The sequence below is a fragment of the Lissotriton vulgaris genome, chromosome 7 (genome assembly GCF_964263255.1).
Source record: "Lissotriton vulgaris chromosome 7, aLisVul1.2, whole genome shotgun sequence".
In the NCBI taxonomy this organism is placed as follows: Eukaryota; Metazoa; Chordata; class Amphibia; order Caudata; family Salamandridae; genus Lissotriton; species Lissotriton vulgaris.
In genome coordinates, this window is record NC_141695.1 from 1,202,251,564 (window position 1) to 1,202,271,680 (window position 20,117).

The 20,117-nt window shown below is 45.7% G+C and overlaps 1 protein-coding gene across 1 annotated transcript; it reads left to right on the forward strand.

The window, feature by feature from the left end:
- The first annotated feature begins 11,120 nt into the window (after positions 1-11,120).
- On the forward strand, positions 11,121-18,711 carry LOC147703176 (claudin-6-like). Its single transcript, XM_086928892.1, has 2 exons — positions 11,121-11,147; positions 17,816-18,711. The coding sequence occupies exon 2, from the start codon at positions 17,836-17,838 to the stop codon at positions 18,475-18,477; it is 642 nt and encodes a 213-aa protein (XP_086785018.1). The 5' UTR covers positions 11,121-11,147; positions 17,816-17,835; the 3' UTR covers positions 18,478-18,711.
- The last annotated feature ends 1,406 nt before the right edge of the window (positions 18,712-20,117 follow it).

Consider the following 20,117-nt stretch of genomic DNA (forward strand, 5'->3'; position numbering starts at 1 on the left):
TGCACGTTTGTCATGAGAACCATGCTATGACAGAACACACCAGGAGCTTTTTTTGTTTAATACTCGGTTTACACATTTGGTACTGGTACAGTTGAGCCCGCTGACAGATCATTCAAACACTAGTGTTATATGTACGAGCTGAACAGCTAAATAAAGTGGGGATGATTAACCTGACTGGTCATGTTGCTTGCTCGCATTCTCTCTGCCGGCTTCACTCTCCCTCCCTTCTGCACAAGATGCAAAAGTGGTGCAGATAAGCCTGATGATGCTTCAATCCATGGCGGGACAGCACCCAGGATAATGTGCTGCATGATGGACCACTTATAAGGTCCCCAAGGCAAGACCTATTGGTTATGCCAATGCTTGTTAGTAGTAGTTTCCTCTTTGTAGTAGGAGGTTCCCCATCTCTGGGAGGAGAAGTTGCAATATTTTGTGAGTCGAATGGAACTACAGTTAAATTAAACGGAACAGTATATAAATCCCTAATCTGAAAATAATTTAAAATTAGTGATTTTGAAAACTAGGTCACACTGCACATGTACTCTATGCGCTCTACTGGTAACTTTCAAACATATCGCTGGTGTGGCTTAAAGACCATTAAAAAGGAGGAAGCAGCTGGAAATTGGAGCCCCTGACTTTCTCCACATTGCAGATACAGACTAGTAAGAAATGAAGCTGATATGCAGTGCAACTGAATTTGTCAATATTGCTATTCGCCCGCATTAATGCATTTTAGAGAAACCAGACAATTCTACAAAATGAATACATTTTATTAATAAAATGCCTAGATTTAAATTGTCTGAAGCATCAAACTGGATAGTTTGCTTTTACCAGTGTACCTGCAAAGGGATAAATGTGTCCTGGGCTGGAAAACTTTTTTCACTTTTCAAAACAAATTGCTTACTCAGCTATTGATAATACAGAGAAACATGCACTTAATCGCGATGATGCTCTACTTCCTCATGGCACTGCTGCCCCGCTCTTCATCACACTTGCTTCACCATCTTCAGGGTACTGCTTCTCCACCCCGTGCTACTGCTACCACTCATTGCATCGCAGTCCACCCCACTCAACCCTACTTCAATCTGTCCCAATCAACCCCACTCTAATCTACCTCACTCCAATTTATCCTACTACAATCTACCTCACATACCCGAATCAGATCTACCCTGCTCCAATCTAACCTACTAAAATCTACACTACAATCTATCCCACTCAACTACTAATGTGAGAAAGTGGCTCTATATATACTGGACAATAAGGAAGTACAGTGTGTATAGAGTCCACAAACCCCAAAGGTATAACAGAGGTTAAAGTCAGGACTGACCTTACTCCTCAAAGTGGTAGCTTGGTCGAGCTGTAAGGCAGTACCAGAGGGCAGTGCAAAGAATTTGTTGTACACACTCAGTCAGCAAAAGATTTCACACACTCAAGGACTGAACTCCAGGCCAATGGTTATTATATCCAAAGATATAGTTGTTTTATTTTTTAGAACCAACAGGCATAAAAATATACTTTGCTAGGTATGAATACTTTCCTGTAATTACTTTGCAAGGAAGCAATAAGGTATGTAAACACAATAGGTACAGGGGTTGCTGAAGGCAACACAAGTCTAGACACACTTTAGCATTGAGCTCAATGGCTTATCATACAAGTACAGTTAATTACAGATTACTTTAGTAGTTCCAGGTTTAAATCCCAGATTCAGTCCTGGGGTCTAAGCTGAAACCAGATTAGCAAAAACGTTTAGTTACTGTGATGAATTTTCATGAATATAAAGCTGTTTTAAAAGTTCACACTTCAAAACTTTTCAATGTAAATCTGACAATGTTATTCAATGGGAGAAAATTCAGGTTGCAGGTAAAGTACGATTGCGTTACTTTTGTAATCCAGCACTGGTCTCCTAGGGCCAGCACTGGGGTCTTAACTTCAAACAGGTAGGTAATTGCGTTTCAGTATTTCATATGGTTTTTAAAGAATATTTCAAGTTTTCAAAAGTGGACAGAAGAAATTTCATAGAAAAGCAGACAATGGGTTCCTATGGAGAAAATACATATTACTAGTAAACCCGGTTAGGATTACTTATGTGGTTCAGTACTGGGCTGAAAGTTACAGTATTGTCTTCACCCCTGATCACAGGTGAGTACTTCGGAATTTTGGCTGATTTTATATGAATATTTTCAGTTTTCAAAACTTCACACTTTGACCAATTTTGACTCGAAAAATGTCTGTTATTCAATGGCAGGTAAGTGAGTTGCCGGTTTCCAAGTGAGTACTTGGCTGGTGAAGTTATGGTTCTGGGCATAGACTCTGGGGTCCCCCAAGGTCAGGTAGGTACAGTTGGTTCAGCCCCAGCAGCACAGAGGTAGTTAGGCCCAATTGTTTCCAATGAGGGAAAGGGGGCCTTCGGTTGGTGGCTGCTGGCTAGCAGGCCACACGGCTGTGGGAGCTGGGCTCCTGGTCACTTGCTCAGGGCAAGGGGGGGGGGGGAGTAGGATAGGACAAAGGTGGCACAGCCAGCGGTACTTGGGCGGATGGGTACAGGGTGCTTTTGAGCCGTCGAGCGCTCACTGTTATCCAAAGGAAAGGTCAACAAGCAGCAGAGCAGGCTGAAGCCACGACCACAATGTTTACCACACAAAACCCAATCTACTCCTCACATGCCCCACCTAGCTGTCACGCCCAGGCCACCACAAGGGGTCACTGCACTCACACCTTTTTACCAGTCTAACCCCGTTAGTTATCACTGTCAAGTAGCTGCAAACTGCATTCTGGTCAATATAGTTTCCCCCCGCCACCCCAGGTTTCACCCCCTTTGTGCGCCTCCTGCCTCTTTGTTCGAGGCACTGGAACCCCGCCCCCACACCTCACAAAAAAAGCAAGACATTTAAAAGCAGCCACCACCAGCCTCAGCATTTACTTTGGCTCGAGACCCGTTTGCTGGGCCATTTGAGCCGCCTCCGGCTCTCAATAGCACACGATAGGCGCAGGAGCCTACGACGAGTGTTGGTAAACCCTGCAAGGGATGGGGCCCCATAATGCGCGAACCCGAGGGAGGTGAGGCGCGTGGGACTGGCCACATCTGAATGCAATCAAGAGTGAACGAGCCACAGGTCCGACGACCCCCTTCAGACACAAAGCCGCTCGGGTGAGCAGCTGCTTCACACCAGCCCAGCTGTGACAGGAAGGAGCAGAGGGAAACCGCAGGAGAGAGAGCGAGACCCGTGAGCGAGCCCTGCCTCGGGTCTGTCCGGTGTGTATGGTTCATGCTGTACAACACCGGGTGTGAGGTGCTGAAGGGTGCGTGCAGTGCCTGTTGATTTAACACTACTCAGGAGCCCCCGTCACAATAACAGGGGCGAGATGTTCAGTAGGTGGGCGAGGTTGGTTCTAGTCATAGTCCCCAAAGCGCATAACAATGCAATATAAATCACAAAGCAGGCTGGTACAACATGCATGAAACAAAGAACACATGACAACGTTAACATGTGTGCTCGCTGCATTCTCTTAGTGGAATCCTGTCTCCCCTCCCAAAAACCTTTGCACAGCGCCTGATGGGAAACTGACTGTCCTGAAACATCGCCCCCAGCCCCGTTTCCTCAAACAGGACAAACTTGAACGAGTGTCAGTGAAAAGCGAAGGCACACAACCCAGGGTGGTACCTACTCTATAAGCCGGCCGCGTATCACAGAACACCGAGTCCCCCATGCCCCGTGCGGTCAGTCCTAGCCGGCTCCCCTGGCGGTCCCAGCTGCGCTCCTCCTGCACGCCCTGCCGCAGGCCCTACATTGGAACCCGAGTAATCAAAATCCACTGCGTTCGTCCCCGCGCGCCACTCCGCCGGCGAGAAGCTGCAAACTCAATAGGTTAATCCTCCTGGCTAATTACTTCACTGGAAAACTCTGTTAAGCAGTGCTCAGGTGCATGGGTGTAAATAACAGTCTGGCCTGTCTGCTGACCACTCTGTATTTCTTTATTTGGTTATTCAATTATTTTTCTTATTTTTATACTTTTTTCTCTCTGTCCCGAGGTTGTACTTTGGAACAGAACCCTGTCAGAAAATGGGAACATTTCCAGCCAAAGTGTTCTGCTCGCTTTTGGATCCATTTCATGAGGGAACACATAAAGAAAATGAGAGGCAGGAGAGAGTATGTAACAGCTGTCTTCTGAAATCAGCCCTTCAGGATAAGCGAGGCAGAGTTGGAGGAATAAAGAGAGAGAGAGAGAGAGGGGGGAGGAGTGAAGCTACCAGAGCAGGAGAAGCGGACACTGTCCTTGCCTTCTCTGGGCATGACGGAAAATAGTTTTTTTTTTTCCTTCTCTGCCCTTCCCAGACTGGCCAAGCCTTACTGCAGAATAACAAAGGGCAGAGGGCGGGTGGCCTCTTTGACTGCAGGCAGGTGAGGTCACAGGTCAAGTGCAGGGCCATTAGGTAGCGCTTTCGCGTGGCCCTGCGAATAACAGAAGGGAGAGGGGAAATTATTTTGTCCCCTCGACCCTTGTCCCCCCACTCCAAAACCTGGGGGGGATATGTCAACCGCGTCCCCCACACTTCCTACGCCCATGCTCTCATGTTTAAGTGTTGTACACTGAAACATGGGCCTCATGCGGCATGTTCTTCCCTGAGGTATGACACACACGCAGCCCCCCCCCACCCCCCTAGATGCGTAAGACCCTATAAAAGCTATTTATTCTTTATTTGGATAGGAATGCATTATTAGACTGTGTAGATGTCACAATCTCAACTGCATGGGGGCATAAAAGGCACCCTACGACTCTCTACTTTTCACCCTACAGCATGTTCTATAATGGAGCTTAGGGTGTTGTGTTTCTCTACAGAGAGGTATGGGTTGAAAAGCACTATAGACTACAAATTCAGGGCTGGCTGAAGGTGTCATGTGTGACATTATATTATAGGTGCCTTTGTATAGTGCATCACCTTCATACTCTTTGCAGAGGCTTGGAAGCGCATTCTGGGGTCACCAAGGAGTTATTCTCAATGTCCCAGTTCCAGTGCTTTAAATAAGCAGGTACTCTCCAGTACTGAGTACCTACGCTTCTTAGCACTGCTACAATACATTTAATGGGAGTAAGTAAGTAACATTTTTATTTGCACAATTAATTAAAATCGTTGCAATTTGCACAGTCATAGTTAAAAATTTGGTAGGATACACTAATCAATTCTAGTAAAAAAGCAATAAACACAGAAAAAAAGAAAGATCAATTTTCAAAAATTAAAGTTAATTCTTGATCATTTGGTGGTAATAAAAGGTTGATATCAGATATAAATTTTACAAAACGCGTTGCCATCTGGGGTGAGTCGCCCATCATACATGCTTCCACAGCTTCTTGGCATGTCCTGATCAATGTTCCCTCTAATTTTTTTCCTCTGTGTGCGGCAGTGTAAGGTCTATGTGCGCTGCAACCAAGGCTGTGTGCGCCAGTAACTCCAAACTTTTGCTGAAAAAAGTGAAAAGACTGTGCGTTTCCTCACATACAGATCCACGTGAACGGTGTTAAGGCAGGTTTGAAACCGTCCCACATAGCAATTTGAAACCTTAGCAGCTATGTTGCTGCATTCCTTTTCTTAATAGAGCTAGGCTGCGGGGTGATTGTGTGCATTTCTTCAAGTTTTCATATTGATTTTAGCTCATGATGGGCGCTGCGATTAACATGAAATCCAATGCTCTCTTTGAACAGGAAAAAGAAAATTATAATAACGTTACTATAATTTTACTTTTCTCAGTTTCAGGGTTGGTTTAAGGTTTGTTTATTGTACAGTTAATTAAAACTCACAATTATAAAACGTACAATTTTTTTTAAAAGGTCTGTTTCTTCGTTAAAACAAGTAAGGTGCAGTGGTTCAAAATCTAAAAAGTCTCAGCTTTAGTTGCTTAAGAGTCTGTGGAGTTTTAGTGGGCTTAAATGCTTCCTCTTTTGATGGCCATGAATGCCAGGGGTGTTGTTTAGTTATTATTTGACTTCTGCTAGAGAGTACCCTCTGTTTTTTTCGTTCAGTCTTTTGGACACAATATCAAAGTATTTTGTTATTCGGCAATTTAGCTTAGTTTCATTAGGGTTAAAACAGAGCATCACGGCCTGCCTGCAGCTCGTAATGCCCTTCTGGTTCCATAGAGCTCGAAGCTGGGAGCGCCTTATGTCCTGGAGGTTTGTGCAAATGCAGATAATGTGTATAAGGTCTTCTTTTGCAGAGAGACAGAGGCGGCAATGATTTGCATGATTTTCCCTTAACCATGGTGCCAGGTGCGGAGCTATGGGGATTCTACCCATGCGCATGTTAAGAAACTTGTTTTTAGTCTTCTGTGTGAGTCCCATCATTAGGTAGTCTTGTGGTTTAAGAGCGCTATAACAATTCAGCACCACCCAGCCGTGCGCTCTCTTGGCTAGGGTGGCTTTGTCCTCAATTGATGACACCATCTTGGTGACTTTTGACACCACTTTTTTAAAGGTACGAGGGTCAGTAGCCGACTCCCATAGGTCTGCAAGTCCTAAGACCTTCAGGGAGTCCATTAAGTAGGTTCTTGCTGGTGAGTTGTCTCTTATGTTTCAGGGTTGGGTTGGGGTAGGGCCGCATCAGGCTTTTGACTAACACATTTTAATGCTAGTGTCGGCATCACCGCATTAAAATGCATTAGTCACGTATTCTAGCGCCCCTATGACAAAACTGCAATTGAGGTACACTGCCAATGAGGCAGCACCAGCTCGGTAAAATTGCTAAGATTATGCTTCCCTGCTTTTTTATTTTGAACATGTGTCCCAGTTTGGCAGAAATAGCCAAGGCCAAGGCCCACAGATAAGGTTCGGCGTTCGTGGCAGGGCGGTTAGAGAAGAAAAAGACTCTGTCTCTTCCTGTTGCCCAGAGAAGACAAGGACAGTGTCCACTTCTGCTCTGCCGCTGGCAAAAGCACTCACTGATATCTGAATAATTCATGTAAAAGCGTCAAGGTAACCATGTTGTTCCTGCTTACATTTCACATGCTTTACTTAAACTTGCATTTCCTATGAGTGTTTGCTTTTTCCATGATTTTGTTACTTTTTTTTTAGGCAGCATATTACTCATGTCTAATGCTTAATTTGAATTGTGTCGCATCCAGGAGTTTATAGCGGGCCACAATTGGGTTGTAGCTGAAGGCAGTGCAAGTTTCTATCAATGGGGCAGTATGGTGTTCAGTGGAGGAGAGGATGTGACTATGTCATAGCTGCCGAATTTGGAACTGGGGAACCAGGTTCAGCCTTCAAGACCAGTCCACCAGAACACTCTCCTGAGGGAGCACATTCCCTTGCTAGACCTTAGAAGCCCTGGTGCCTTTGCACCATCCTGTGTACTCTAATGGTGGCAACTGTGGGTTAACCATAAAGGCCTGTCAACCACAATCCATACCAAAGTTCACCTCCAGTCTTGCGGGCATGCCTATGAAGCAGCACACCCTAGCGCGACAGTCACGGAGGAAACAGGACCCTTGAGCAAGGTGGCTCTAGGGCGGTGCGATCGCACCGGGCGCTGGCTTCAGGTGGGGTGTTATGCTTGCAAGTATATAATGTTTCTAAAAGCACTTGCTGCCTCTTTCCTGGCCTCCAGCAATTTTAGGCAACAATAAAAATGGCATGATAACTCTGGTGATTAATGTTCTTCCTGAGAGAGATGGTGTGTCAAGTGGAAGGTTTGACTCAAGGAAAGGTAGCGCAGAGGGCTAATTTACCTGCTGTAAAGAAAATGTACCATCCAGATCACAAAGTGCACATAATGTAAATGGGTCAGTGGGTTACTGCTTTGGTCAGTGAGATCCTTTTGGTACTTACAGTTTATAAGTCAAAATCCTGACATAGAACAGTGAGCTATTAACTGTCATCTAAGAGCTGCATGTTTTTCTCCAGTCTGATTATCCTAATGTTGCAAAAAGGGTTCATTTGAATAGAAATCAATTCTGGTTATTAAAGAGAACCCCTACTCGTAATAATACGTTCTAAATTCAGTGTGTTTCTCCAGACCAATCACTATTAAACGATACTGCCTACTCGTATGGATGTCATGGATGTCATACTCATGGACCCTGGTGCCACCGCACTTTTTACACCAGTGACAGCAGACATGCTCCACTGCTGCTGTGTTCTTGTTTAATATTTTGGAGTGCTCATTTACCATGCTTACCAAGTGATTTCTGGCCATCAAAATCCATTCCCAAGTTCAACCCCTTTACCTCACCTACTCTCCAAACCCCACAGGTCTCCCTGCACTCTCCTATCCTCGTATTACAACCTTCCCCAGCCTCACAGACCCTTCCACTTCTTCTTTTCCTCACATACTCTTTCTCTCTCTCCATCCTAAAAGTCCTTATTGCTCCCTCATGCACGCACTGTGTCACCAGTTTCCATCGCTACTTCTCTCCCATCCACACAGACTCTATCTTTCAGTCTTCCATCTGCATAGATCCTTTCATACTCTCCCATTCTCAAATGCATATAAAACATGCACCATTTACGCACATGCCCTTCCATTTCACTCATGATCTTACCTTTCTCCCATTCACCCCCTTCCCGTTCTCCATTTACAGTTACTATTTGCACCCCCCTGCTCAGGATGGAAAAGAGGTGCACTTGGGGCAGTTGTCAGATAGAGTTATCATGGATAGCGGACACGAGTTTGACACAGGGCTCTCCTAAGCCCCCTCATTACCTTAAATACTGAAAGAAAGCTCAGTAAAAATATAATTGCAGTACTTCATCTACGAAGTCTAATTTATTCAGTGTCCCACTTAATAAATGTGGTTCTGCCAAAGACATTTTCAGAGCTGATCCTTCCAGCTATCCTTTGTACGGGTGATGATCGTGGCCTGGGCTGGTAGATCAAGGCTTATAGGTGCTGAATGGGTCATGATGGCACAGAGCTGATTACTGTACACAGGCTCTGTGTCTCTTGGGCACTGTACATAGTGGCGCTATGAAAAGATGATCGCTCTTGCATTGTTTCTTTCTTAAGGGTGCTGGTTGCTTTTAGTGCCCTGCAGGGTCATTTCTGCGCCCTGCTGATTTATCATTATGCTTGTTATGTCACCACATCTACGTACCCTGCCGTTTTCTCCTGAACCTCTATCCATCACTGCTTTTTGCCTCTTATCAGTCTCCCCATCCTCTACATGCCTTGCGGGTCTGCCTTTTCTCAATACCCGGTGCCATTCATCACCTTCTTTCTCCCTCTCACAGTGCACTTTCTTCCTTCCACCTTATGGATTCTTCTCTTTTGTTTGGCCGCAGTTCTTGTTCTTTGCCGTTACTGAGCATGGGACAGGGACACCGTCCTCAGTCAGCACTGCAACGGGGCCCTCCTCTCACTCTACTCCGACTTGTACAGGTGCATCCCCCTTGAGCTCGGCACCACTGGGTGGTTTAGTGTGGGGACCATATCCTCCTGCCGCTGGGAAATTATCATCTGCCTTTTAGGTTCGGGTCCCAGTTGAAGGGGAAATGTGAATTAACCCCTGGCCTGGTTCTTTCCGCGTCGCCCAGTCATCAATCGCTGTCCCTATCTTCATTAACAATAAGAGTGCGTGATGCGCGCTAAGTGACTCACTGCAGCGCTGGTGTTAGTTACCTCGCACGTCGCAGTGCCAATCTGAATTCCAAGCGCTAAATCCACTACTCATTTGTGCAAAAAGTGAACATAAAATGAACTAATTTTATCACGCAGATCTTCACAAAGCTCTTCCCAACATACCTGGGGTGTAATACAGAAATGGTCCAGGTAGTGTTTTTTTCCAAAATTAAATTGTGTGCCATTTCACACATGTATTTTATTGTTTGTTGCTGACTTCGCTTTGTGTACATGTGAGACAAACCACTGCCCCCAGTCAGTGAATAGCGAAGTTGACAAATTACCATGTAATAAGTAATAGGAGCACCGGAGAACTGGGTACTTACTATCCATTATGGGGATTCATGAGTTTGTGTGCACTACCTAACTGCTCCCTAATAATGTCCTGACGATTGTGCTGTAAGCTTACAAACACAGCGTGTGATTTTAAGTGATTCTAAAAGCACACGCTGTGTTTGTTGCTGCATTTCTTTTGTTTTCCAAAGCGTGGCAGCGGGCAGATTTGTGCTCGCACAGCCGCACTCTAGAAAACAAAAGGCATTTAGCAAGAGGAAGCACTTGTTAAATGCAGCGGCGGCGCGAATGCTCTTGGTGATGTGTGCGCGCCACAGACACAGGAGTGCGCGCTCTGGGGCACGAATGTGGGCGGCCGCGCAGGCGCGCGGCTTCGTGGGAACACTGGTCCTGATATTAAGAAAAATCCAAATTGGGCGGAGCCAAAAAGTTCTTTGGACTAGTAAGCGTCTGCAAATGCACAAAATGTGAATCAGATTTTCCTCTTCCTGGTTGCAAGAGCGGCACTTGGTGGAAGCGGCCTTCTTATATCCTTGGCCGAACTTGTATGCCATCAGTGGAATTAGGCCAAAACGTACTCTCATTAATTGAGTCTAGGGTTTCATAACCGATGAGAGATAAAGAGGCAATGTTTTGGGGGCATTTAATGGGAGAGTACCGGCAGTTCTCGGGAGTCAGCAGGTACTATGTAGGTAGTGAATACCTGCACTTCTATATCTCCATTCAAAACACTGCCCAGTTCCCTCATAAGCAGTTCCTCCAAACCATGTTTTTCTTTGCATTCTGGAATTTGTAGTGCTGTTATTAAAATAGTATCAACTGGACTACAAATCCCAGAATAACCTGCGGTGATAGACATACTTACCTGTGAAACTGGGAAACTAAAGAACATTGCTGAACCCCACGTGGGGTGATAGACATCCCCCTGTCGCGCGTGGTTGGGACTGGAAACCTGTGTGCGGACTCCGCCTTCTCTAGTTGGTGCGAGTAGTGAAACATTGCAAGAAAGACAATGTACAGCCCCTCCCGCGGTCCAGGCCGTGGCTTAAAAGTCACAACACGGGATGCCCGAGTTTCGGTGGGGGCGGGGTTGGTTGGAAAGGATTCGAAATGTCGCAGACTGGCCCCAGGTGGATGAAACGCGTGTGACGTCATTGGTAATGGAAGTGGGTGGGTCTCCAATATAAGCCCCGGGGGGAGATGGGGAAATGAGTTTCTGGCAGAGGGAGAGCTGGTGTTTCAGGTGAGGTGTACGGCGGCACCGCCATTGTGGGAGCTCAAGAGCCTAGTTTAGCAGTTCTTGCGCTCTTCTGTTCATCCTTTTTGTTTGACGTATTTCTAATTGGCATGCTGGTGCTGCATTATATTGACCCGTGGTTATTTAACTGGCGGATCTGCAGATTTAGGGGCTTACGGTATAGTAAGTGCTCCTTTCTACCTCTGTTCGCGCGCTTGACTTGCACGGTATGCGTAAGCGCGTGTATTAGCCCTACTCCACTTTTCAATAGTGTGCGTGTTTTTTCTTCCTTACTTCTTGCTGTTTTTGTCTATCTCCATTAATAACGGTTTCATTTTCTATATTACAATGCTTATTTTTTTTTGGGTGAGGGGAGAACTTGGCATTACTTTTTGGCAATAACTGTAGCTTGGTGTCCAGCTCGCCATAAACACACAATGTGTTGTATAAGGCCGCCGCCCCCCCCCCCCCCTTTCAACGGTGATCTTCAGTGCTCTTCTCCGGTGCATGAGCGCGGTTTCTTTTCTAATTTCCCATCGGTGGCTTTTACAGGCCTCTGCTCGTTAATGCGCTAGATGGGCTACACCTGCTAGCTTATAATATATAACGATGTTTCCCTTAAGCACAAGAGCAGTCTCTATAGTCTTCCTCATGTGTATACACTACTTTGGTGAAAGTAGTAAAGGTGTTTGTGAGTCTTAACTTTTTTTTATTACTTCTATGGTTTCATTTCTTTCCCTCTGGAGGAGGGTATTCAGTGATTCCGGTTACCTAGGACTGCATCATAGTTTAGTGTTGGGGCAGTTAAGTACTTACAACACGTGCTAACGACTTGTAAGTGGAAAACCCGGTTCCTAATCTGACCTCCCCTCTCCCAGTAACAAGGGGCCACATTCCCTGATCTCTCTTCACCCCCCCCCCCCCCCCCACGCACCCCCTGCTGCAATAAATGGGGTAGTGGGACCCGGAGGGGATGGACATCTACATACCTATAAACGAGACCCCCCCCCGAGGTTCATTACCCCCACAACAAAATGCATCTGTCCGAGAAGAGTGCAGCCTGCAGGAGGCCAAAAGTGACTATAGCTCTGCGCTTTCAGAACCCATCTCCGGCCAACACTAGGAAAGCGAATTTCTCCCTTGAGTGAAATGACGGCGTTTAAATTAAAAGCACAGAAAGTTAAGTGCTTATAATTGCCTCCCTCCAATAGCCTAATTTTCTGGCCGCTAGATGTCGCTGGCACCCGGCGTAGCAGCCGAAGTGGGAGGGACGCATATTTTGTTAGGGTTCTACGCGTTAGTATTATCCAGGTTTTTTTTATCCTTTAAATGTGGTTAGTTTGTTATGACACACGTGACTATAAATGTAAATACTTGAGAAGATATGATGTGGCTTAAGTAACCCAGCTGCCGACTTTGGTACTGGGAAGCTCGAGTACCAACGCCTGCTCGCTTTCCTTTAATTCTGGGCTAATTAAGTAACTTCTCCCCAGTCTTCGATGAACACGGACTGTTTGTGATAGAATCTTTAGCTCATGTGAAGCTAATATCCCTTATCGACATGCGCGCCATATACAACTGAAAAAAAGACACCCAAAGTAATTTAACATGAACTGGGGACAATTGAGAGTTCGGTAAAGCGAAGATTACGGTACATTCTTTGCCTCGGATTTCGGGGGGGGGGGGGGTGAATGGGGCGGAGTAGTCAGCCCTTTTACATATATTCACTCACTGTCCTCATCTGTGAGGTATCATAAGTATATGAAATGTAAAGCGAACGAGTTAGTTTCTAGGTTCCCCGTGAGCCAGTGGGTTTCAGTTTGGCCTTCCTTTCAGGGGTTCTCCAAGTGACGAAGCCCATCCTGACCAGGTCCTTGCCTTGCTCATTAATACTTGATCTGTTTAGTGTGACCAGATCTTGAGAACGAAAAAACGGGACATTTTGGAAAAATAGGGCTACAATCTTTCATCCAAGGAATGGCACATAAATTGCAGCTCTTGTCAACATAGGATCACAGCAGATGCATTAAGTAAACAAATAAAAAGTTATATCTACAACCAACGTCCTTCCTAATGAAACTGCTCTATGAAGAGCTATTGAACCTGCTGCACTATTGATAACTAGGACTCGCTGCTATGGACACCCCGCGCTGTTGGGCGTGTTCTGGTTGCGAGCTGTTCTGCTACGGCGCTTCTGGCCGACTCCGATTCACTGAAAAATCGGACACCATTGCACAGTGGCACGAGCCATTTCAATAGAAATTGAAGATAGCGCCTGCTCCTATCCATCAGTTGGGCGACACGGCGCCAAAATGAGTGTGTACAGGCTCTTGTGTGGCACTTAGATCATAAAGGCTAACCTGGACTCTGACTATCCACCTATTGTCTCTCGAGTAAGGGTGAGGCCAGAAGTTTAGCAGTGTGAGACATGCAAGTGAATAGGCTTCACAAAACATTTTGGAATATATCAGGCGCGTGGCTACGAGGGGGGTCACATCCCCACTCCCCCACACACTCCAATAAATGTATTCTTTCTATGCTCTAAATCTGTTCAATCGTGTATGGTGAGGTGTCTGTCGGATTTTAACCCCCGTCTGTTTTTGCAGGTCTGAAAATGTTTGTAGATTTACAAAATAATGAGTTTAAGTACAATTCCCACTCGTCACACTTTTTCCACTGCTCCTAAGCTCCCCTAAGCACTGCTTCTCAATTTGTTCACCTGATTTGCCAGCGTGATTGTTGTAAAATCTGAAGATCGCGTTCCACACCCTTTACTGGCCAAGCTACGCCCCTTGATTACATACGTCTTGTCTATCTACACTGCCTTGGACCCTGACTACCTTCCAGAAGACATGGACCCATCCCATATCAGAGCTGGCTTGTCTGTCCACTTAGGAACAGTTCCAGCCCTCTTAAAGTTCACAATTTTGCACCTGAACTTGAAATCTCTCCACCTACTTTACCATCTCATCCCACCTGCTTGAGGATCTCACAACCTACATCAACCGTCTTCTCAGTTGCTACTAATGGCAGAAACTAACTTTTCTCTTCAAGACTGCTCAGACCATTTTCAGAAGAATTTAAATACCCCCTGAATTCCAGCAAATTGTGTTCACTACTTAGGAGTGCAAACTGAACCCCACAATGTTTAACTATAATATACTGAGAATATATATATTCTGTTTCAGGCTGCACTTACTGATGGCACAAAACATCCTTGTCCTTTCTATAGCCTCTGGTAGGCACATGCTCTGTTCATACTTTGTGCCTTCCTGCCCACTGCTCTTTAACCCCCACCCTCTTATCTTTGAACGATGTCTTCTACCCTCGACCATTATGAATGACTTGATTGTTTATGTAATGTCATTCCCCAAACTGGGAGTGCACCTCACTCTCAACGTATCCTACGTTGTGTATCCCAAAACAAATGCCCTCTGTGGCAGTAAGCCCTCTCGACTCTTGCTAATTGCCAATTCTAACGCCTCAATGGGCATACACAGATTAACTTCAATTATTGGCAAGTAAGTTCGCAAATAAACTTAAGCCTCAACCAAGAAGAATCCCAGAAAGTAATGCCTCTGGCTTCTCAGCGAGTCGCTGTAAACCACTTGTCAGTACAACCACAAGTGGTGAGGTCCACCCCATCAGGGTGAAGCTGCACAAACCACTACATTCACACGATTAAAATGCTTTAGATCTTCCCTGCAGTTGCCTTCACCACAGCTATTGAGCATATACTATGGCATGGCAAAGTAATCATTGGCACATTATCCTACCCTCTCCGCAACACGGAGGAGCGGATTCCTCTCTGCCTGCTCAGGCAGGTTGAAACAATAATCTGCCAGGCAACCTTGGAGGAATCTGCGAATGTCAACCCATCGACTTTTGCACATCAACGCTGATTTCTAGAGCTGAAATTTGAGCCCTCAACTGCAAATTCAATTTGCCCTCCAAAACCTGGCTTTGATCAGTTCCCATGACCCATGCTGCCCAGAGCTGGGCCAGAGTGTTTGTGGTGTGAGCTAATGTTGGATACTCTGGAGCACTGGGGTTAATGTGCTCGTTGCTTCAGGAGTTGGGGGGGGGGGGGGGGGGGGCTCATGGGAAGAGTGCTTGTTGATAGATGCAAAATTGTGGTTTGCAGACTTGGTAGCATCTCCTGCGGGTGAGGCAGGTGCAGTTGGATGTTAGGCAGTTAATTTTGGCTAGCAGAGTATTGTATGCTGTGGTCAGGACGAGTTGCAATGGAGCACGAAGGGTGCTATCTCATAATGCAAATTATACCTCCTGTGGGTGGCTGTCCTGGGGCATCTGTTTATATTCCTTTTTGGTGTAGCTGGACTAAATAAAGAAGTTATTTGGCAGAGTGAGGCTTCTCTTGAGGTGGTGTGGTGTCTGCTGAGGTTGGCCCTCAATGGCATTTCTCTTTAAGTGTTACCCAGGTTATGATCCATACTAGCTTGAATTATGTTGCCATTATGGACTGGTTTCCTGAGGGCCGCTGTGTGGGTGATTGGTGGGTCAGTGGTGGTGCATTTGGCATCCCTAGCCACAGTAAAAGATTATGTCCTTCAGGGCTGAATAAGTACACAAGTTGATATCCGAAGATCGGGTCATGCTCTTGTTTTCACACATGGTGTTGTGTAACTCGTGTTTCTAAGTTTGGTTAAACAATGATCACCTTAAATACCAAAATCCTTCAGTGGAGAAGTTTCAGAAGAATAAGACTATTGAATCAGTCCAGAAAGTTGTATGTCCTGTGAGGGTGGCTTGCTGGTGTTCTCCTTTTTTGAGGCTGGCTAGTCACTGACTAATATTTTCCCTGTGTCCGCCATGACTCCGTGTTTGATTTTTAAGGTTAGGAGGGGATTGGGTCTGGGGTACTGTTTGTTTAATGAAGTAAAACTTTATACTTTGAGATTCGCTGGTGGCCATAAAAATCATATGAACAGCAGGCAGGGTATTGATCCGGAGAAGCTGATTAAGTGAGGGACAGCTGCAGCATGCATCAGCGGGTTATCTCCGAGCATGCATTAGTAATATCACAGGGTTTCATTTGGTAGCATCTCTTAAAGTGCAAAATCAGCATGAGGGTGGAAATCAAGATTTCGTATTTTGGCAAAAGCACATTAGGGTGGAAAATCGCCTTTTGCACGATATGCTGCAATGCCTTTTGTGTGCAAAAACACATTTGAGACTCGGCAGATATGGGGAGATTTAGGTGAAAAATTGAGCAGTCCAAAGAATGTGGAAGTCTCATTGAGTAGGAGATGTGTGCATCAATATGACATCACAATTCTTTCTCAGTAGATCAAGGTGCCTGGTTTCCCATCCAGGTGGTCCCATAGTTTTCTTTTTGTCCATTCACATCCCCACTCTGAAGGATTATTGGGCTGTTCCATGATTTAAAAGCAGCTTTTTTTCTCCTTGGAAATCAAACCGTAGTAAAGCTAAAAGTCACGTGGTGTTTTTAGAAACTGAATCAGCCTGAATTAAGTGTATAATAGCACAGCCGGTTGTTGACTAAATAAATAGTGTTGTACTATGCCGTGTATTTTGCAGGGGCTATGTTATCTAAAGGTGCTGGTCTAGGTGACTACTCCCTACTCGCATAAAAATACATTCCGGATTGCCTTAACGTCCACTAAGGTCACTGAGTAACTGGTCAATGTTTAGAACCTTCAGTTAGTTTATTGTACAGTTTAATCTAGTGATTAGAACACTAGGCTTATTTTTGAGGGGGGGGGGGTGCTTGCTCTGAGTTGCAATCCTGGGGGGGGGAGGGGAGAGAATCATCTAGGCAAGGGTTCAGAAAGGACATGCAGTGTTCATTTAAGGGGGGGAGGGGAGAATCATCTAGGCAAGGGTTCAGAAAGGACATGCAGTGTTCATTTAAAGGGGGGGGGAGAGAATCATCTAGGCAAGGGTTCAGAAAGGACATGCAGTGCTCATTTAAGGTGAGGTCTGTGCTGGGAATGTGAAACTTGGAACCAAGTAAAGACCAGACCAGTTTTGTTGAGGCGGGGGTATGCTCATAACAGCACAGTAACTCCTGTGTGCTATGAATGTGGGTGGTTTATCCATGAACCAAAGTTTGGTTTATAGGTAATATTGAGGTTTCTATGGTCTATTTAGGTGGGCTAGCATAGTATCTTCACCTCCCGCCCCCGGCAAGTTCTGCTCTTGGCAGTGTATTTTGTTGCCTGGCCTACTGTCCAAAGGCTGGGCAATAGTAAAAATTCAACTATTACTGGCATACGGCTGTGCCCCATCTTGAGGGATAGGTTTGCCTCAAGATGAGCATTATGTCCTCTTCCAGCCACCTGGTCTTGAGCAATCTCTAAACGTTACAAAAATCCCATTACTGTAAAAAAATCCCATTACTTTCAGATCATACCACTCCCTTCCAGCAGATGGGAAGGTCTTATTAGCCCCTTCTATACCACTTTGACATGTCAGCTGGTAATGTTTGAACCCAAGTAAAAGCGAATGAAGTTTGAGGCTCAGGAAGCCTTTGTGCTTAGTTTACTTCCCAAGTTCAAAACAATCATAAACTCTGGAAATATTTCGACTCTCTTAATTTGACTACGGCTGGATGGTGTGTAATTTATATATAAATAAATGTACTTACCTTTCTTCTGGCGTGATTACTATTTTTTTGTTTATGTTGGCAGATTCTTATAAATCAACGAACATGGCTTCCACTGGGATCCAGATCCTCGGCATGGCCTTGGCCCTGATTGGTTGGATCGGCACAATCATCACCTGTGCTCTACCCATGTGGAGAGTGACTGCCTTCATCGGTAACAGCATTGTGGTGGCGCAAATCATCTGGGAGGGCCTGTGGATGAACTGCATCGTGCAGAGCACCGGCCAGATGCAGTGCAAGATCTACGACTCCCTGCTGGCCTTGCCGCAGGACCTGCAGGCGGCGCGTGCCCTCAGTGTCATTGCCATCCTCGTCGCCATCTTGGCCCTGCTCGCCAGCGTCATTGGCGCAAAGTGCACCAAATGTGTGGAGGAAGAGAATACGAAGGCCAAGATCTGCGTCGTGTCTGGCATAATCTTCATCATTTCTGGCGTCCTGATGCTCATCCCGGTCTGCTGGTCCACCAACTCGGTCATTCGTGACTTCTACAACCCATTGGTAGTCGAATCCCAGAAGCGGGAGCTGGGAGCTGCCTTGTACATCGGCTTTGCCTCTGCCGCCTTGTTACTGCTCGGGGGTGGCCTGCTGTGCTGCTCCTGTCCCAAAAAAGAAGAGGACTATTCTGCCCGGTACACCGCTGCGCCCTCCCAGGCTAAAAGTAACTACTCTAGCAAGAACTACGTGTAGGCCATGGCTACCCTGACCGCACTGCAACTATAAACTCTGCATGTTGCTCCTTGACAGCCTTCATACTGTCCCCTCTGTCGAAGAAAGGGAAACTATGCTTAAAGTTACTACTTTGCCTTGAACAGTAACTGTTTTGTTGGATTTAAACTGTGAATGCCCTGCCCTTGCACTACCTTTTTATATCCTCGTTTTATTCTCTTTGGAAACAAATCAATAAAGGTCTTTTAGCTGTTCAGTTGTCTGAATTCCTATGGGTGTTGTGTGAACCTGGTGGCAAGTTTTTAGGCCAGTAAAGTTGTAGTCCTAATATGGCTGGTGCAGGAACCAGGCTTCAGCCCAAGGTGGGTGTAAACCTTTCTCCTGTGCTGTGACCAGTTCCAAAGTAGGAGATAATAGCTGGTTAAGCTACAATACAGGGCCACCACTGGACTAGTTGTGCAAGCAGTGGGTGACTACCAATTCCTTTGCTGTCCCATAGGAGGGGTGCAAGTAGTTCAAAGCATCTGGAATGGTGAGCTGGGTGATTTGCTGGTAGAAACATGGGTTTCCTCCTGTGTGGGCTCTCGGCAGCTCCATAGCAGGAGAGAACTGGTTTAAGTGCTTTAGGGAAGGGGTATTTTGGGGTTTATTCATCCTCCAAGACTACTGTTTGGGTGATGGTTAGTTGGATTTGTGGACGTTTAATCCCGTTCAGTGTTAAACCTTGATTTTAGAATGTGAAACAGTTAGGAGGATTAATCTGTAACATGTCTGGTCGTGGGGCATTCTGTGTGGGGCGGAGGGGGGCAAGAACCATAAGCCATCCCATGTCCTAGAGAATGTGGCCGCTAGGGCTGAGGTCTGCAACTGGCTGTAGTGAGGTCCACAGGGAGGGAGAATGTTAAGTTCAGGTATAACTCCGGGGGAACACCTGTATTTCAGGAGGAAGTGTCATGATCACCATGAGATGAGTGCTGGTACTAAAACAGTGGAGTGCAGTGGGTGATTACTATGGAGGTAACCCCTGTCAAAATGCTGGGAAAGCAGTAATTATGGGGAGGTGGTGAATTTCTACACATTGTTAGAATCTAGGTATCAGTATTTCGATGGGGGCAAGGAGTGCGACAACTGGATGAGCAACAGCTGGCTGGATCGCTATGTAGAGGAATTGGATGGTGAGATTAGACCATAACTCCTTCCTTTATTTAATTTGATGGCTGTAGGAATTTGCAGCAATGTGTGTAGATGCCAAAGTTCAGACGGTCAAGGGAATTGGAGGGGCTTGGTATTGTGGTGGCTGAAGTCGTGGGGGGTGTCTCCCATGTATGGAACAAGCGGAGAACTGGTAACTGGAGCATTAAGTTGAGGAGGGAGAGTGCATAGGTTGAGTGTGCCTAATGAAGCAAAGGACATGGCAACTTTAAAGTTATGGCTTCACAGTACATTTTAGATGGGGAACCTTGTATCTACATTTTATCATTGAACCTTCATATGAACAACATGGAGGCAGGTTTCAGGACTCCCATGTTTTAAAATTCTGGTATGAGCTTAATCCTAGGCTTTAAGGCAACATCTTAATCTTGAATAGTTTGTGCAATAATTATTTTTTTGAGATAAATTGCCTTGACGCCCCAATACACCTGAACACAGATGTTGACCAC

Coding starts and splice junctions, on each gene's coding strand:
- LOC147703176 (XM_086928892.1), top strand. CDS start 17,836: ATGGCTTCCACTGGGATCCAGATCCTCGGCATGGCCTTGGCCCTGATT.